Genomic DNA, 19,483 nt, shown 5'->3' with positions numbered 1-19,483 from the left:
AGGGAGGGAGGAAACAATTATTTAAAAATCTCATTTTAGCCACCGGAGAAAGACATTGATTTGGGGGGTCACTCACCAGTTGTTAACTTGGAGAATTGTAAGTCCTGTGTCTTGCGCTAACTGTTTCTTCTGCTCTTCGGAAGGGTACGGATGCTAATGAAAAAACAAATGTTTTAAAAGATGTATCAGAAGTTACGAAAGAGTCACTCACGTCTAAGAATGAAACCACCACTGGTGATTTCTTTAGTCTATGGCTTGATTTTCCTCATCGCGTCTCTTTACACTGTGTGGAGAAGCGTGGGCAGGGATAAGAATCCAGAAACCTGCATCAGTAGCCCCAAGTGCCTGCCACTCTCTATAGGGCCAGCAACGAAGAACAAGGCGTCTAAGCTGTTCAATTTCCTTAATCAGTCAGGGGTGTCAAGCACTTTTGTGATGGCATCAGTATTTTGGTTATCAACTCTCATGTCAGTTGCACTCAGGGAACCAGTTTTAGGCCCATTTTACTTTGCATCCTGGAAAACACATGTGAGGCCCTTATTCTAAGTTACCTTTGTGAGATGGCTCCATATAATTCTTATTTCCTAGTTCGTCTGGGGTTATTGACACTAAAGTTTGGAAAGTGAGATAGTACGTAGCATTAACTATTTTGAAGCCACCCAACTCAATTTGAATATAACACAGTTACTTAAAGTATATTTATGTGACTCCTTTATGGGACAGCGGGGGATTCTTTCATTTTTACTGGTTAGTGCTCTGAGCTAACAGGGTCACTCAGGACGACCACACATCAAAAGGAGTCAATTATATATATAATGCTTTGAATAGAAATTTTACTTTTGCCTTAATATACAGCAATAAGAGAATGAAGCCATAGGTTTGTTTTTAAATTCCTTACTTCCCATTATGATTCACGCACATTTATAATGAACATTCTTCCCGTTATCAACCCACTTTCCTCTCTCACTTTGAAATCAAGGATGGTTATTTTAGAGTCATACACTTACTTTAAAAGGCACTGAACTTGCAAGTACATGATTATCAACCATATCTGTTAAATAGATCCTTGCTCTAAATTCACTGGCTTTCTTAAACAGAAAAGTAAACTTTTATCCAGCATGTCAAAGTTGTTCATAAACTAGAAAGCCTTTGGTAATAAATATTTCTCATCAACATTATTAAAGAGTGACATTAGGAACAACAAAGTATTCCATTCAGAACATTCTAATCATTCTGGTATTTGAGAGAGTGAATGTTTTTCAATCAACTGAGATTGTATTCTTCAGGTATTTCATCTTCTATAATAGCATACATTATCCAAAATGTGCACAATTACTTATTAGCAAACCCAAATGCCATTAGGTTAAACAAAATCCCCTGTCTAGCAAAAGGGTTAACTAGATTTGTATTAATATAGAAGCCAGGCTTTTAATATTCTGCAAATGTTAACAAAGAAAGATGATAATGTTGAGTTAATATGGGTTAAGCATAAAATGAAAATAAATTTTTCTGATTGCGAGGTGTTGACACTTTTTTGGCGAAGGCCTCCAGCCTGTTCCTGAAAGCTGTGTAATTACAGAAGGCTTTTCCCCCTCCTTCCCCTCCTGCTTCCAGCCTACCCACATTAGTAATGACCCCTTCACTGCTTCAAAAACCACTAATGGTCTTCAGCACGGGCAAGAAAAATGAACAGGATAAATTGGAATCCACAGTCAGTAATTTGCATCCTATGAGGCTGCTTTGGCCACTCACACTCACTCCTGGCCATCAATCGTTGCCTGTCAGGTGCTGCACTCTGCCACCATGACAAATACTCCTCCTAACACTCTGATTCGTCCAAACAATGTAATTGTCCTCTATTCTCCTCTTGGTAATGGAGATAATGAATGGCTGCACAAACAAGAAGGATTGCTCATCACAGACGCCGAGGTGGCTTCAAGCTGGAAAAGGCCTAGAGTACAAATTTTAATTGACTGAAAACACTGGTTGGGGGAGAAATGACAAAAAATATTTTAAAAAATCAGTCTTGTCAAGGTGTTTGCTTGCCAAATTCAAGGGAGTAGCATCTTTTGAGTTTCTGCCCTTCCAAGATTTTGAGAGCCTAGGTATACATGTTGTTTGCTCAGTGGAAAAAAAATATGCAAATAGCAAAAATTAAAATGAAAATAAGGATACATTAAAAGAATATATAGATCTGTACCCGTCTCATCTTCCAGTGCACTGCTTCTTTATGCAATGTTTTTGATCTTTTTTTGTGTGTTTTCAGTCTTTCTCACTGTTGTGACACCCTTGCCTAGGACAGTTTAGACAAAATGTAGGTTGTAGTGTGTGTGTGTGTGTGTGTGTGTGTGTGCATGCGCACACTTGTGTATGTAAAAGAGAAATAAAGGCAGAGACAGAGAGAGAAGGTTTAGATGAAATTAAGGTTTAGTATGTTAAGAAAGTCAAAGAATAAAAAGTGATGTTACTAGATAGTCAATTCCTCCAAGTTTGATTGTAAATTCTGATTGAATAACAAGAATTCTTTCCAGCATTTTATTAGGAATTTAGTCAAATGACCACAGAATTACATAAACAGTGCATTTTATCTTGGGAATCCCTGAGCTATACTTTCACTATGAGAGCAGTTGCAAATTCCATCCACAATCATTAAAAAAATTGGGACCTTACCAAAATTCACCTTGCACAGATGGCTTTTTTTTAATTAATAGGGAAGACCATAATAACTTTAACTTATTTGAATACCGTTCTGTGGTTTTGAACATTCGTGATTCCATGCCCCTTTTATACATGGGGTGGACTGTTTATCTGAAAGTGTTCTGGCAGTCAGCCACTATATTTCTAAAATTAAAAGAGGGACGGAAAACAATCATTTCTGAGAGGAATTGGAACCATGACAATGTGTTTTGGATTAATTTACAAATATATGTATATATTTAAGGCCAAACTGTGGAACTAGAGAATTTCTACTACATGGTCTATCATATGCATTCTTCTTCTTTATTAGAACAGACATCATATTGAAATAATAAACATGGGAAGCCTTCACTTCTTCTTTGATGTATATTACTAAATGTCTGACTGGCTCAGATTTAAAATAAACTTTGGTATGTTTGCACTTGAAAACTGGAAGTAGACCACAAGCAATAATTTGTTGTCAGTTTCCATATTCTTGGACTAAAGCTATAGTTTAGTCTGTTCACTGTAGGGGGCCAACCCACTTGGGTCCAGTTGCCCAGAGATGGCTCAACTTACTCATAAGAACAAGCACAGTCACGTGATAGCAATGATGATGAGTGCCTTCATCAAGAAAGAATCAGCAAAGGGTAAAATTTTTGACATCCCTAAATAATTCTAAAGGCCACTGGTGAATAGAAGAAGTGAATCATAAAGGTCTTGTGACTTTGAACATCAATGGACAGTGTTCAAAATGCTAAGAAGACATGTATGGTTCATGGATCAATGTAGATATATTTTTAAAATTACTGTTCTCCTGAAAACTCACTTGAAAATAAGAGACTATCTTGATTTCGGACACCAACCTCAGGCCTGCTGCTGCTGCTGCTGCTGCTTTTATTTTAGGAGGTGATTGTGTGGCAGTTAATCTGTTTATCAAGTACATGAAAAAACAATCTGCAATATCCTTACAATACATCTGTGAGGTGGTTTGGTGAGTAAAATCACCTAATAACAATCATCTGTTGTGATTAACCTCCCTCCAAAGATTTCCAAACTGGAACTGATATATCATGAATTTTATTCTATGCTGAAAAGATTTATGCCAATGTTTTAAAACTTTAAGTGATACTTTGAATCACCTCATGAACTAGAAGTGCACAATAAATGAAAAAGGTAGCTATTTGGAAGACTAAAAAATTAGAAATAACCTAAATGTACATCAACTGAAGGATCACTGTTAAATAAAATGTGAGGTTTTTATAAGATAAGCCACATATTGCTAAGGGGAAAAAAAGCAAGTTGTGGAATAATATGTACTATCTGTTTTTGTTTAAATAAATAAATAAGAATCAATATACACATATCTATGCTTGTAGTACAAGAAAATCATATGGAAAAAATACATACCAAGTAATGGTTCACAGTGCATACAGCCTAGAGATAGGGACTTCTTATTTCTATAGTCCTTTGTTGTGCATGTGTGTAGTGCTTCAAACAATTTTTAAATCTGGTATCAGTTTTAAATTTACAATTAAAAATTTTAAATTAGTTTTTAAAAGCCATGGTCATTTGACTCTTTTTTAAAAAAGAATTTATTTTTTAGTTATAGATGGACACAATACCTTTATTTTGTTTATTTATTTTTTTATGTGGTGCTGAGGATTGAACCCACTGCCTCACACATGTTAAGTGAGCGCTCTACCACTGAGCCACAACCCCAGCCCCAACATTTCTTACTAATCTAATTAGATACTCTCCTGCACTGAGAGAAGTCTTTCACTGTTTTTTTAAAGATTTATTTATTTATTTATGGTACTGGATGTTTAACCCAAGCCCACTTTATCACTGAGCTATATCCACAATCTGTTGTGTTTTTGTTTTATTTTGTTTTTATTTTGAAACATGGTCTCATTAAGTTGCTGAGGCTGGCCTTGAATTTACAATCCTCCTGCCTCAGCCTTCTGAGTCACTGGCATTATAGGTCTGCACCAGTGGGTCCAGCTCACGGAGTGTTTTTTAAAGCAAAACATCTCCAGGATCAGTCCTGCTTCTTCTGTTACCTTTTCACTCTCTGAGTCTTGTTTCACTTACTGATCTATAAAGTTTACTAGATGTGCTCTTTGAAGACTGAGCAATGCACAATTTGTAAAATTACTTCTGTGATGATGTAATTTAACCATTCAGAAAAATGGTCAAGTAACAAGTTAGGCAGGATCTTAGTATGAACATAGTCTTGGAAACTGATCATTAGGGTAACCACTTTTGTTTCCTCACTTCCATACCAGATATGTATCTCATGGAGGTAACCCACACAACCTGGCTTTTGATGTTGTCACTTAAATATGGAACTCTATAGGCAACTTCCTTAACATGGACAATGAAAATACATCAAGCAGACAGCATTTACTGATCTAGGATGATGCTTATTGAACTGGGTTACGTGTAGACGTGCTGAGAACTTAACCCCTGAACAAATATATGTGCTTCCCTGGAATGTCAAATTTATTCAAGGGTCATTAATTCAGCAACTTTTTCTTATTGAACAATAAATCCTATGCTATGATTACAATATACAGTCTGCATGAATTTTGAAGACAAAACAAGAAACAAGATTAATTTGAAACCATCCAATCCTTGTCATTGGTGGTAATCTTCTTTCCACTAAATTCTCATAACAATTTGCTTGGTATATATAATTTTGATCTTTTCATTGTCAGATCTTATTTACATCTCTATAAGTATAACTTCCTGAAGGTAAAGTCTTGGGTCATTGTTTTTTTGTTTTGTTTTGTTTTTTAACTTTTGTATGTGTCCCCTACTTTGTATGAGTCTTTGAAAATTTGTAGAAAGAATGAAAACAAATAGATGTTAATTCTTCTTCCAGCTTTGTCAGTAGTCTTGTCACCTTAAACAAGCCTGGGCCTGAGACATAGTCTCTATGATGGTAAGATAAAGAGGTTAACAAAGACATATATGGCAGGTAGAACACCTAAGAAGATGATAACAACAAGGTTTGTCCTAGCTAATTCTTTTTTAAAAAATATTTATTTATTTAGTTGTAGTTGGACACAATATCTTTATTTTATTTATTTTTATGTGGTGCTGAGGATCGAACCCAGGGCCTTGCATGTGCTAGGTGAGTGCTCTACCACTGAGCCATGATCCCAGCCCATGTCCTAGCTAATTCTGAATCTCTCTGACTTCCCCCACCCTACCACGTATACACATCCCACCCCTCAACCCTTGAGCTGCTAATCACTACATTAGGAAAAAGATATCCTTTGTTATTCTACTGTCAATCTAAGTTCTGTTTCTACCTGAAGCACTTCTACATGAAATATGATTTATTGGCCTTTTCCTTTGTGTTACCATATTTAAACTTTGAATTTTTTAGATATCTCATCCTTGTTTCTGGCTTTGGAAACCAAAACCACAAAACATTAGAGTTGAAAGGTGTTTAGGCAGATCTTAGCCTCGCACCTCACTTTCGTAGATGAGGAAACCAAGGTTCACAAGGATTAAGTAGCTTATACCAATCATATCAGTAGGCATTAGTAAGCACTAGGGTAACTCCTGCTCTCCTGACCAGTTAGTGGACCTTCCCCCTCTAACACTGATGTTTTCCACTGAAGCATCATTTCCCCTTCTTTTTGGTTACCATGTCCTATTTCAATTTAGGGGTGAGCTCAGGGATGGTTAAGTGCCAAGGACTGAGCCAATTAACATAGCTAATCATACTGGCTACACTGAAGATGAAACCCAAGTTAGGTAAACAGGAGCCCATCAAGGGACTGTCAAAGGAGTTCTCTGTTTCCCTGGGTTACTAAGACTTGGAATTGGGACAGCCATTGTTGGCACCCAACATGGAGAACCTGACTGAGAATGAAGCTCATAAATATTAAGGCAAAGCCAGTAAATATAAAGAATAGATTCCTGAGCTGGGCATGGTGGCTCATGTCTGTAATCGCTGCAGTTTGGGAGGCCGAGACTGGAGGATCTAAAGTTCAAACCAGCCTCAGCAACTTAGTGAGACCTTGTCTCAAAACAAAAAGTAAAAAGGGTTAGGAATGTGATTCAGTTGTTTAGGTGATCCTGAGTTCTATCACTGTACTAAAAAAAAAAAAAAAAAAAAAAAAAAAAAAAAAAAAAACAACACAGACACACACAAAAACAACAACAACAAACAAACAAAAATGGGGAAGGGGAGTGGGGGGCAGCAGGGAGGACAACCTAGAAAATAGATTCTGACATCTATTTTCTAACAGACAAGGACTAATTGACAGTATCTGGAATTTCCTTTTCTCTCCAGCTAAAAATGATGGTTTTTTTTTTTTTTTTTAATGAGGGAGAAGGATGAATAGGAAGTTAAGGAGAACAAAGAAGGAACAGAAGAAGAAATAAGGGAACCAACCATTCTGCTTTCTTCTTTATATATAGACTCCAGTCAAATATGGCAACAATTTAGGATTTTTTCTGTTTTAAAATTTGTCAGCATTGTAGTTCCGATAGATTATAAAAAAAATCACAAATCTGGAAGGTAGAGGCTTAAACATGCAATGTATATGAGGCTGTCAAAATTTTTAATCTAAGCTTGAATAGCAAAGTATAAGGTAGAATTTTGATGAAGTTTTTTCAAATGACCACAGAGAATAACTTCAAGTCTGCTTCTTGTGTAAAGTTGAAATTATTAAGAACAGAGAATATAAATTTGCTAATCAAAATTCCTAAGAAACACATTTAGATGCAAAAAAAAATTATACTAACCAGAGGTCATGATAATACAAAATGACACAAAAACTATTACAATCATCTGGCCAATTTAGGACTATTTGATTTGAGTAAAACTCTACCTAGCAGCAGAAAGAGAGTATATTTCAGATGGTATATTGTCACAACATTCCCTTCCATTTCTACAATTCTGGGACATCAGCCTCTACTAATCCATCACAGTCCAAACAGCAGGAAACTGTCAGGAGCAGGAAATAGTTGCTTTTCTCCCCCAAACTTCCACATTGTTTTCCTCTTCTCTTGTGCATGTAGATCCACAATTGTGTCATGTTCCTCATTAGACTGCAAATTATTTGAGGGCACAGTTCAAGTCTTATATAACCTTAAACTTTCTACAGCACTTAGCGCAGTATTTTCTACAGAATAAGTGCTCAATAAATACTTGTCAGTGAGTTATTTTTGAAATTGATACTGTTTTTTTTTTGATAGAAAAGACTGTCTGTGCCACATATATGATGCATAAATATCCAGATAAATATGGAAAGATTCACACAGTCATTTAACTGTTTTACCGACACAATATTTGGATATTTGAAAACATCTACTGAATTTTTTACTATTCATGCAGATGTTTGGTGTCATGGAAACGCAGACTTCGGATTCAAATTAGTAGTTTTTTATTTATTATGCCAGATGTATATTTGGAGAAAGAAATGCAGCTATTTTAGGAAGATTCATTTCCATTTCCATTTACATGGAAGTAAATAGATTTGAGTTATAATAATCACATCCCTTTAAACTCAGAAAAGGTTTGAAAAAAATTTTTTAAAGATATTGTTTATTCATTTTTTAACCTTTATTTCACTTATTTATTTTTATGTGGTGCTGAGGATCGAACCCAGCATCTTGCACGTAAGAGGCGAGCACTCTACTGCTGAGCCACAACCCCAGCCCCTGAAAAATTTTTAATAATAATTCCCCTAAGAGAATAACATGTTTGGTTGATACTTGGAGCCACGGAGGGGAGGTCTCATTAAAAAGAGCAAAATTGGCTGTGGTGTTGCTGAGTGGTAGAATGTTTGCCTAGCATTCATAAAGTCCTGGGTCCAATCCTCTGCATTGTAATCAATCAATCGATCGATCGATCAAAAGAATGAAGAAAGAGAGGGGTGGGGTTGAAGCTCACCCCTTCCACAAGACCTGGGTTTGATATTCACCATCCAAAAATGGGGGAGATAAAAAATTCACTCTTCCATATATAAACTCGAGGAATGAACTGGATGAATTGTGTCATACACAGATATGAAGGGCAATTATTAAGCTTTTTCTATCAGGATATAGATAAAATAGAATGACAGAGAAGGTATTTTTAAGATGATCAAAGTTAATAACTAAGTATTTCAGGATTAAGGAGAAATACTTTCTGCATCTGTAAGGAGAAATGTTACAAATACATATTCTAATAGCACAGAGTTTATATGGACAGGAGTGATGATATGAAGTGATGGTCAGATACTACCAACACTCCATTTATCTCTAAACTTCTAAAAAGTCATCTAAAAATATATTAGAAATTCATATTAGAAAATATTCACTGATAAAGAATTTTAAGCACAAGGAATATAATTATTTTCCTATTGACTGAGACTTTAAAGCTGAGAACAGTTTTATTTTGAAAATAATGAAAATATATTCCTAGGGCTAGAAGAAGATAATTTTTATTTAACATTTGTTAGGATGCTCCCATGAGCTGCTTGGTGATGCATGTTATGCTGCCTACATGGCTAATGGGTGATCTTACTAAATGAGCCAAAAGCCACAAATAAGGCCTTGACTCATTTAACAATCATTTCACATTTCCACACTATGACCAAATTAATATTTTATGGGGCCACTCAGTTCTTACAGCCAGACCACTTTTCCAAAAAATTGAATTTTGTGCTTATTTATTTTATGGATCATTTGTTGAAATAGATTTCAAAACAGGTTTAGGTTATTTAGATTTTTCAGTGAACTGCAAAAGAAAAACTCACAGAGTCAGAGTTTCAGAACTGGAAAGGACATCAGAGGCCATCTAATACAAACTTCTCATTTTGTGCCTAATGAAACTGAGGCAAGGAGGCAAAATGGCTTGCCCAAGCCTCCTCCTCTTTTCAGATGTTCCTGAGCCCATAGAAAGAAGAAGTTTCATGCTTATAGGGTAAAGAATGCTTCTTATGGAACATCTTATTCCTATTTGGAAATTACAGATACCAATGTCTAGATTTCATCCTGTCATTTACTCAATAACACCTATGTCCTGTAACAACCACATGCCACCTTATATTTCCCCATTTGCCACAATGCATTGCAGATGCTTGTCTGTCTGTCTGTCTGTCTGTCTGTCCCATTCGACTAAGTGGTCCTTGAAAGCAGAGACTGGCTAGCTACAATTTTAGGTCACTGGCTGGCATGCTCATGTACCTAACAAATGAGTGTCCAACTAACCAAGTTTGAAAATGCAACCACATGAATTCTTTGCATCCTAAAAATACTATTTGAAATTAGAGAAAAGGAAGCTGATAAGGTGAAAGATAGACAGCAAGGGAGAAGGGAGATATAAGGGAGGAGAGAAAGAGGCAGAAAATACCAACTTCCTATCTATATCAACAGTGAAATAGTGAAAATCAGCTCTTACTTCAAGAGAGGACTGAGAATGTATTGGCAAATCTGGATGGTGATACTGAGAAGCCATGGAAAAGAACTAAGCACATGGGATTTTTAAATTAACATTTAATTTCTTCTTATTGAATAGACTAAGGGGTTGTTTAAAACAAGGGTCTGAAGTATATGGTAGAAAGTTATATAATGTCTAGACAACAGATACTTGTATCTAATCTTATGACAACAATCTTACTTAACAGGTCCAGACACAGTGCCATATGAGTCTGAGTTAGAAGGAAATGAGGATTAGCAATTAGTCCGTTACAATATTTCTTTAACAACATGAAAAAAGTCTAGGTGGAATAAAAAACGAGGGGTAAATGTTAGGAAATTATTAAGCAACACTAAAACCTAGAGCACCAATTCAAATGGGTTTAGTCCAATTTTATTTGCATAGGCTACACTATGAATAATTTTGTTTGATTTACCATAGGAATGCACTGAAGGTCTAGTTTGACAAGAGAAAGCTAACATGGATTTAAAGAGGAAGGGGTTGTTTAAAGAAGCAGAGTGTTATCTTTTTTTCAAAAAGGTTATTATCTCTAGAGTAAGCAATGAACATGTTGTGGATATTATCTTCTTTGCTCATCTCAGAGTACAGGATAAGCGAATAGGGTTAATGATAAGTTAAAAAGTCATAAAAACAAAAAGGAAGTGGATGTAAACTAATGACTTCTTAAGATGGACAATGGAGTTAAAAAGAGAATTTTAATGGGGAATAGACATTTCTTATACGATATTGTAAATAAATTTTCAATCTGGGAGCTCTAATGAGACATAATTCCTTAATAAAATTTAATGTTTTCATTCAAAATTTCACCAAAACAAAAACCCTAAGGTGTAAAATATCAGCATTAGGAACTTGGTTCAAAGGTTTAGAATTGCTTTCTTTTTCTAGCATGTACAGAATTTCTCTCAGCATACAAATGACTTGTGGATATAACTATATGCTCAGAGGAACACTCCTAAAAGAACAGTGGATCAGAAACATTTGACTTTTTCCCAGTTTAATTATAACACCATATTCTTCATATGATGTTTTAAAATATTTATTTGAATTTATTTGATGTTTTAAAATATGTGAGAAAGATCACTAACAGTCTATCCACAAAATATGACAAGGATATTACCCAGGTGTTTACCTTAGTCATGCACTATACTAGTAAATAAAGCAACCAATGGACTCTATGGTAAGGAGACTCTTAGGTGGAACACCAAAAAACTTCATTTAGCAGCATTTATTTTGGAATTCCCCACAATTTAATCTTATCAATGTGCTTTTCCTTCCCTTTTTTAGAGCAGCCTGTGCAGTGAAAGTTAACAAAATCAAGATAAAGACAGAGCAAGATACTGCGGCAAAGTTTATCTATTGTGCATATATAGGTCCAGTTACTATTTTACTTAAGCATTAGTATTTTAAATATCTTGTATCTCTGAGCAGATGGAAAATAATCACATTGTGAGTTTCCAATTTGTGTGTTGACCAAATCAAGTCATTGGTCTGTAGAATGCCTTCCAAATGTGTTTTCATCATACCTATGAATATATTTATTCTGGTTATTAAATATATAAAAGATTATAAACTATCTAAATCATCATAGCCAAACAATGAATATATACATCTTCATGGCTCTGGCTAGCTATTGACTAAAATTCATTCAAGATAAAAGTGACTAAATATTAAAATATGAAATCATCCGATAGTATTTATCACCATAATTGAATGCTATGGCTGACTAAATTCAAACAAATTAGAAATTGATGAACTAAAGAAAACATAGACACAAAAATTTAGAAAGTATATTTTGGGCAAAAACAATAAGGTTATATGGTAATATATATTTGTAGCTTACTGAAATATTAATATGTGGCTCTTCCTAATTTGGAGAACAAATCAGAAAATATTGAGAAAATTGTTCCTCTTATCTTGGGTAGCCACATTGACCTCAACAGAAAGTTGTCTTCTAATTACTTCTCTACTATGTTTGCTTTTGCTTATCAACTTGGACAAAAAAAAAAAAAGAGGAAAAATAAGGGACATATTTGAAATATGTCAAGTTATTGCACTAACCATATATTTTTTTCAATTTAAGTGGTAAAATTTTATAGATAGCAATAGCTATCTTTTATTCCTTCTGATTTGTATATCAGAAGTTAGTAGCATTTTTACATTCTTAGAAACAAATAATTCTATTTTGCATGAAAATATTTCTTATAAAGATTTAAAAATCTCAAAAGCTGGACACGGTGGCTCATGCCTATAATCTCAACAACTGAGACTGCTGAGGCAGGAGGATCATGTTTGAGGCAAGCTTCAGCAACTTAGCAAGACCCTGTCTCAAAAAATAAAAAGGGCTGGTGATGTAGCTCAGTGGTAAAGCACCCCTGGGTTCAATTCCCAGTATCAAGGTGGGGGTGGAAGGGGGAGGGAGCCCTGAAAATGAAGTCTCAAAAAAATTGGACTCTAAAAGGACAAACCTTTAATGTAACTGAATTCAATTGGTATAAACTAGTATGGACAGCACCTGCTCTGATCAGATAATCATCCATTCTGATTGCTGGTACCTGTCAAGTAGTTTGGATGTGCATTGCTTTTTTAGGCAATGAGTAGAGACCTCTAGCATTTATGATACCTAATGTGTATGACAGATGAACTTAAATTTGACCCATATTTCTAACAATGAAAAGAGCATTAATAGTTCATAGCAAGGTGAGTTGGCCAGTTGAACATAAGAGATTAAGTTTTTCATCTGAAACAATAAAGGCTGACAGTACCTTGGATACTCGTGTGTTACTGACTGAATCATATATATTATTTAAATATTTAAACAATTTAAATACTCCTATTTGAATAATGGAAACAGACCCTCATGTAACATAAGCTGAGTGGGTTTTGTTCTCTGAGTTAGCAAAACACTGAAGATTGCCACATGGCAAGCAATAAGCCCAGAAATGGTCGATAGACAAAGCAGAAAATCATTACCAAATTCAAGATACTGTTATTATGTAGATACCATGAACATATTGATTATGCTTTATCTAAACAAGGACATTTTCTTAGAGGAGGTAAGAGAGGGCGGTTTTTAGCAAGAGGTAAATAGGAGGAGCAAAAATTATCTCAAAAGAGCTTGAAGGTATGGATAAAACACCATTGAATTCATGACTGATTCCCCCAATATGATCATGACTTGGATTTGACCTGGATAGTGAGGAAATGATACTAGCAAACTCTCCTCCCTCAGATACTCCTAGCTGGCAATTGGTATCCACTCAGTATCAAGTCTGACCTGACAGAAACTAAACGAAGGACTGTTGTAGTTCAGGTATCTGAACACATAAAATCTTCACATAGTGTGCAACACAAATAGAAAATTAAGTAAGAAATGTATAAACTACTACTTTATAAAGTTTTCATAATTTTTCTAACCTAAAAGGCCAATTTTGAAAAGATTTGAGAATATTCTATCACAAGGAATTAATAAATCTTTGAGCATCCTGTCATAGTAATGTTTGTATAATTCTACAAATATTGATGGACAGCTGCCACATCCTGCTTTAGGCCTTTAACAAGCCAGGTGCCTGGGGCACTGAAGAAACAGTGGTTATGCTCTCTTTCTAGTAAGTTCCCAAACACATTCTGTTTCATTTAAGCGACTGAAGATGTTACAGAATCTGGAACCACACTATCTGAAGACACTACTTTCTTTAACTTCTTGGACATTTGGGATACAATTTATAGTAAGTATGAAACCTGCCAGGAAGTGAACTTCAACTTGGACTATGCTTTTCACAAATATGCAAATTGAAATACTGTAAGCTGAATTACTAAGAGAATTTGCTATGTGCTAAAGTGAGTCCTTTTGTAAGATAGATAATGTTCCTGTAAAGCAATTAATACCCCCAGTGAACTAATGCTCTTATAATTTCTTTAGGAACAAATCTGCATGTTCACAAGAATTGCCAAATGAAACATTCTGGTGGATTTACTAATAAGCACCTGGGTTTCAACTTCTGTGTCTTGTTCACAGCTGTGTATCCAATTTGGGAAGACAGTATAGGGAAGCAATACAAGCTCAATAAATATTTAGTAAGCAAACAAATATTTTTCAGTGTTTGGAAGCAGTTGTGTCTTGTTTCAAGTTCACAAGGGAAGCAAGGGAATATCAGTCTTTAGGCATTTACTTTCTCACATTGGTAGTTAAGAGTCACCTGGTTGGACAGAGATTAATGGCAAGGGAAGAGGAAATTTGTGTATGTTTAAAAGTATGGGTTTAATGTATACTCTTGAGCCAGACATGGTGGTGCATGCCTGTAATCACAGTGATTTGGGAGGCTGAGGTAGGAGGATCACAAGTTTGAGGCTAGCTTCAGCCACTCAGCAAGATAAAATACAAAAGTAAAAATGAGAGGGGATGTAGATCAGTGTGAGAGGACCCCAGGTTAAATCCCCAATACTGAAGCATACTCTTTATCAATTTATTCACACAATTGAAAATCTTATTTTTTCTATGAGGAATAGCATATTTCTAGGGCCATATTGACAGGGATATAGAGGGGGAAACCCTGTAGAAAGCCCCACCGAATTTATCACAATAGATTAGGCAGAAGTATATGACTGTCACTCCAAGGCAGTAACACTTTCCATGATTTAATACCCCAGTGGGTAAACATTTGAATTTAAAGTGTAGATACATTTTGGAAACATTCAACCAACTCAGGAAACACATGTGCTATGGTGTCATCAGGTCACACTTCAGGTGGTGCTCTGGGAAATTTTTTGGAAAATACTGGTAGAAATAGATTAGAAGGGGGGGGGGAGAGAGAAGGACAGAGAGAGAGAGAGAGAACGAATATGCATAAATCCATTAACAATTGCATTTATAGTTCTTCCCATCTGTCATTTTTTAAGCATTTTTCTAATATTAGCTGCAGAAGTTCTAAGTGCACATGGCTCTTGTCCATTGTCTCATCTCAGTGGATGAAGGTAAAAAACTGAACACAGGAAGCATTTATGACGGATCACTTGTTTATGATACAGGCAGGATTAAATGCAAAAACTTAAGCTTTGAGCTCTCAATTTTTTTTCCCTATGCTGAAAACTCTAAGGCCATTTTTTTTGCCTTTTAACAAAATCTTCAATCTTATTTTTAATATAGACTGAAGTGAAAGCTTACAATATAAAAACACCATTGATATTATCTATTATAATATAATCTATGATGCTAAAGATTTGATTATACCCATACATGGCAAACAAGGGCAACTTACAGAAAAACAAAAACGTGTTATTGGTAAAATATGATTAATTATATGAGGTATACAATGATGTCAAAACCATGCAAGACAATAGATTTCTAAGGTATTTTATTTAAGAAAAATGCTTCACTAGTTTAAACTAAACTCATACCTCTCTGTTCCTCCAGAAGGTATATGATATTACAATGCCTGCTCATGGTCAGGACAAGTGGACTATAATATTTAACACAACTGCCTAAGAAATTAATCAGTATAATTTTTGGACAACTATGAGAGTCCTAAATAGTTCTATTAGGTCAGTTAATTTAAATTTTAAAACACATCTGGGCCTCCCACTGGAACATAAGCTCCTCAAGGCAACTTGAAAGGAACAGTTAGAAAATTTTCATTAAATGAACCTTGTCCCTAACAGGGCAACACTTAACACAAGAGAGTTGGTGATCTGGGTGCTTCTGTGGCTAATGTCTGCAACGTACTGTGGTAATGACCAGGAGACTGACTAGTCATTCAAGTGAGAAAAAGGTTTGGCAAGTCTGAGGAAAAAGGAGCTCACAGCTATTCATGAAGGGGAATTAATAATCAAACCCGAAAACTTTTAAAGACATGCAGACCATATTTCATGAAGGAAAGAAGAAACCGAAAAAAAATTAAGAGACAAAGTGAGCTTACACACATTAGAATAATATATGGTCAAATCTCTGGAGAAACTCTATTATATCACAATTAATGCCGAGACTGCAATCAAGCAAGGCTAATTTCAATGGATTCCAAGTTTTGAACAGTTTCTAGGCTATCCAAGTGGGAATTTGGCCAGGATGCTGGGGTTAATAATTCATTTTGAGGAGGGCTAATTCTTTGGGAAGCAGCCCACTCTGCAGGAGGAAACATTTGGCCCATGTGAGCAAATTCACTCTCTAAGATCACCCTCTATTAGCTCTATGAGATAGATATATATATGTGTGTGTGAGTGTGTGTGTGTGTGTGTGTGTGTGTATATATATATATATATATTTTTTTTTTTGGCAAGAGGAGGAAAAGTCAGTTCACTTTATGATACATATAGAAATATTTATCATGTTAATATATGTATATTTATTAAGTGTCTAAGAAATAACTCGAGCATACATATCTGATATGTGGATTCTTTTTTTTTAAACAACTACACTTTTTTAGTTGTAGATGGACACAATATCTTTGTTATTTATTTATTTATTTGTTATGTGGTGCTGAGGATGGAACCCAGTGCCTCACACTTGTGAGGCAAGTGCTCAACCACTAAGCTACAATCCCAGCCCCTGATGTGTGGATTGTGAAGAAATAAATTTTACACCAACTTTCAGTTATCATGATCTTAGTGCATAGCATTTTCAGAAGGAAGAGCTCTGGATCTGGGTTTTAATTTTGGCTCTGTGGATTACTAACTGGGACACTTTGAAGAGGCCATGAATCACCCTAGGATGGGTTCTTCATTGTCAAATGAAGGAAAAATAATGGTGCCTATCTCATAGGGGTCTTACGAGGTATAATAAGTCATTTGTTAATTCAACAAACAGTTACTGAGTATCAGGCACTATCCAGAAGACACAAATCTCTGACCTCATGGAATTTATATTCCAGTGTGGGATGTAAGCAATAAACAAAAAATAGAGGATATAATATGACTGGTGGCAGTAAGTTTTATGAAGAAAAATAAGGCACTGTACTGGAATTAGAAAGTGGTTGGGGATGCTGCTCTTTTACACAGGGTGGCCAGGGAGAGCATTTTGAGAAGGTGACATTTGAGCAGAGACTCAAGTGAAGTTGGAGCCAGCTAGGAGGCAGGAATGGCAAAGAGCCCGGAGTCCTACTGCAGAATGAGAAGGGCTGAGGAGAAGGATGGGGGCTGGAGAAGTAGCCGGTGCCAGATCATCCTGAGCCTTGTGGGTCACGTTCAAAGACTTAAGTACTGACATGGTGTCTGGCACATAGTAATTAAGCACATAACAAATAGTAGCTATTTATTTATTCATACTGGGTAAATATAGTCATAAATCAGAATCATTTATCATTTCCATTGCTCAGCCACGGAGTCAGAATTTTCTACATCAATCCTGTCATCCTAACATAGCTGATTCCTAACAGATATCTTAACATATTTTAAATGCTCACAAATATCACCAGTGTTTCTAAATACAAATGTTGTCTGTGATGTATGGTTATTCAGCATCTTATTTGTCCACTGGTGGGTTTAAAAATGATGGGTTCTGCACAGGCATTTTGATTGGAAAAGGTGAGGGAGGGCACAAAGAGATTGTTTAGCTGGAGTGTGTGTAGGGGGGGAAATGAATTAGTGTAGTATCCACTGTATTTTCCTAAGAACCTGGGAATGGTGGGTGTTGCCTCATACTTAGCTAATTTGGAAGAAAATCTTCATATCTCTAAATTGACTACAATTTGGCCTTAGCAGTCATCACCAGTAACTCCACAAGACACCAATGAATCACTCATATCACCCCCAAAACTTGTATATCTCTGTGTCACCAATAAAACACACTCTTGGCCCACATTCTAAGGCCTTTTGAAATTTGGCCCCAAATGATCTTTTCAAACTTATATCCTACTTTTCTGCAATAGAAATGTAAAATCCTATGCAAAGCACATTGACTTCTTAGTCCATTTAATTCCTTTATCATTGCTATCAGAACATGTACTATCTTGTAGCTACTTCAAAGGCTTCCCATTATTTCTGGAGCTCCTCCCCTTTTCTATAGGCATGGAAGACTCCATTTCTCAGCCCTTCCCCCTCCTCCTTCCCATGAATTGGACAGGACCATGTGATTAGTTCCTTAACAAATGACTATGATTGAGAGCATGCGTTCTTTGGAGGCTGAAGCATTAACTTGCTGATATGAATTTCCAGAACCTTCTTCTCTGCTGCAATCATGGAGGTGTTTGTTGAGATAAAGGTGCCAGTGGTGGAAGGAATGTTGTTGACTTGCACACGGTAGACAGCTGCCTCATAGAGTAGCCTGAACTCACCTCTGTCCGTGCGTGCCCACAAAGGAAATTACTATTGTGTTTTGACACTGAAATAGCTGGTGCTATTTGTTAAAGCAGCATAACAAATCCTATTCTGATTGATACACCACCATTCTTCAAGATAAAGCTTCCTGTATCAGTACTTCGAAAGGGGTTGAAATGACTCTCCAAGGCCTGTGCTTTCATTGGCAGCCACGTTCCTTGTCAAAGCAGAAGCTATCAACTAAATGGCTGAGAAGCTGTTTTGAGAATGGCCTTACAGAAGAGGTCAAGAGAATATTAAGGTTAAGAGGGAAGACCTGGGAACAGATGAGAATAAAGAGGATTTTTCAAGTGGTTTGTGCTGTGATATGACACCTCCCCTCAACCTTAAAAATCTTCAGTACAAACTAGAGAATTTGCAAAATCCTTAATGTGATTGGATTTCTTGAGGAAAATAATAAAGTGGATGAATTTTGTATCAAGTTTGTGTCATCTTAAAATAGATTCATTTGTGTGGTCAAAGAAGTCAGCTGCTTTCTGGGTCACACTTCATGTATCTTATTCATGTAGAAGAGCTCATGTACTGTTTTGCAGTACAGACGCTAAGGGTAAGAATAAGGTCCTCAATGAGAGGAATCGTATTTCACACCTCTCTTTATTTTGCCTGTGCCTAACTCAAAGCTGTATAGTAAAGGATCCCAGTCAAGATGTGTCAATCAAATAGATGATTGTTACAGATCAAAACAAGTCCTCTTCATTTTGTTTTCTCACACTGAAATGTAAACTGGCCATAATTTATTCTTTCAGCTTACTTTAACTTTTTTTTTTCTAAAAGCATTTAAAGAATATCCTATAATATTTCAGTCATTTTAATGTGTGATAGCAAATAATTTGTCCTCATCAGCCACAACCTTGATATTCAGATTGCTGTATTTCTTCTTAGTCGGCTCTCTCAACTACATTTAATTATCTGAATTTTTCTCAATATGAAGAAAAACAGCTCCGATAAAGGGTGAGAATTGGGAGGAAATGTAGATAAAAATGAATTTCGCTATCTCACTTCCAGTTTATCTACTCTGTCATCGACATTAAAGTCCTGTTTTTGTCTCTTCAGAAA

General features: G+C 35.8%; 1 protein-coding gene across 4 annotated transcripts in view; it reads right to left on the bottom strand.

The window, feature by feature from the left end:
- The window catches only part of Meis2 (Meis homeobox 2), a 220,898-nt gene that overhangs the window by 60,213 nt on the left and 141,202 nt on the right, over positions 1 to 19,483 (bottom strand). For all 4 annotated transcript variants that reach the window (XM_048793021.1, XM_048793022.1, XM_048793023.1 and 1 more), the window contains exon 6: positions 77 to 153. In XM_048793021.1, the coding sequence (XP_048648978.1) occupies positions 77 to 153 (77 nt within the window). The remainder of the gene's footprint in view (positions 1 to 76; positions 154 to 19,483) is intronic.

This window comes from Marmota marmota, unplaced genomic scaffold (assembly GCF_001458135.2).
Source record: "Marmota marmota marmota unplaced genomic scaffold, marMar, whole genome shotgun sequence".
In the NCBI taxonomy this organism is placed as follows: Eukaryota; Metazoa; Chordata; class Mammalia; order Rodentia; family Sciuridae; genus Marmota; species Marmota marmota.
Note: the sequence above shows the minus strand (reverse complement) of the source record. Positions and strands in the feature narration are given on the sequence as shown.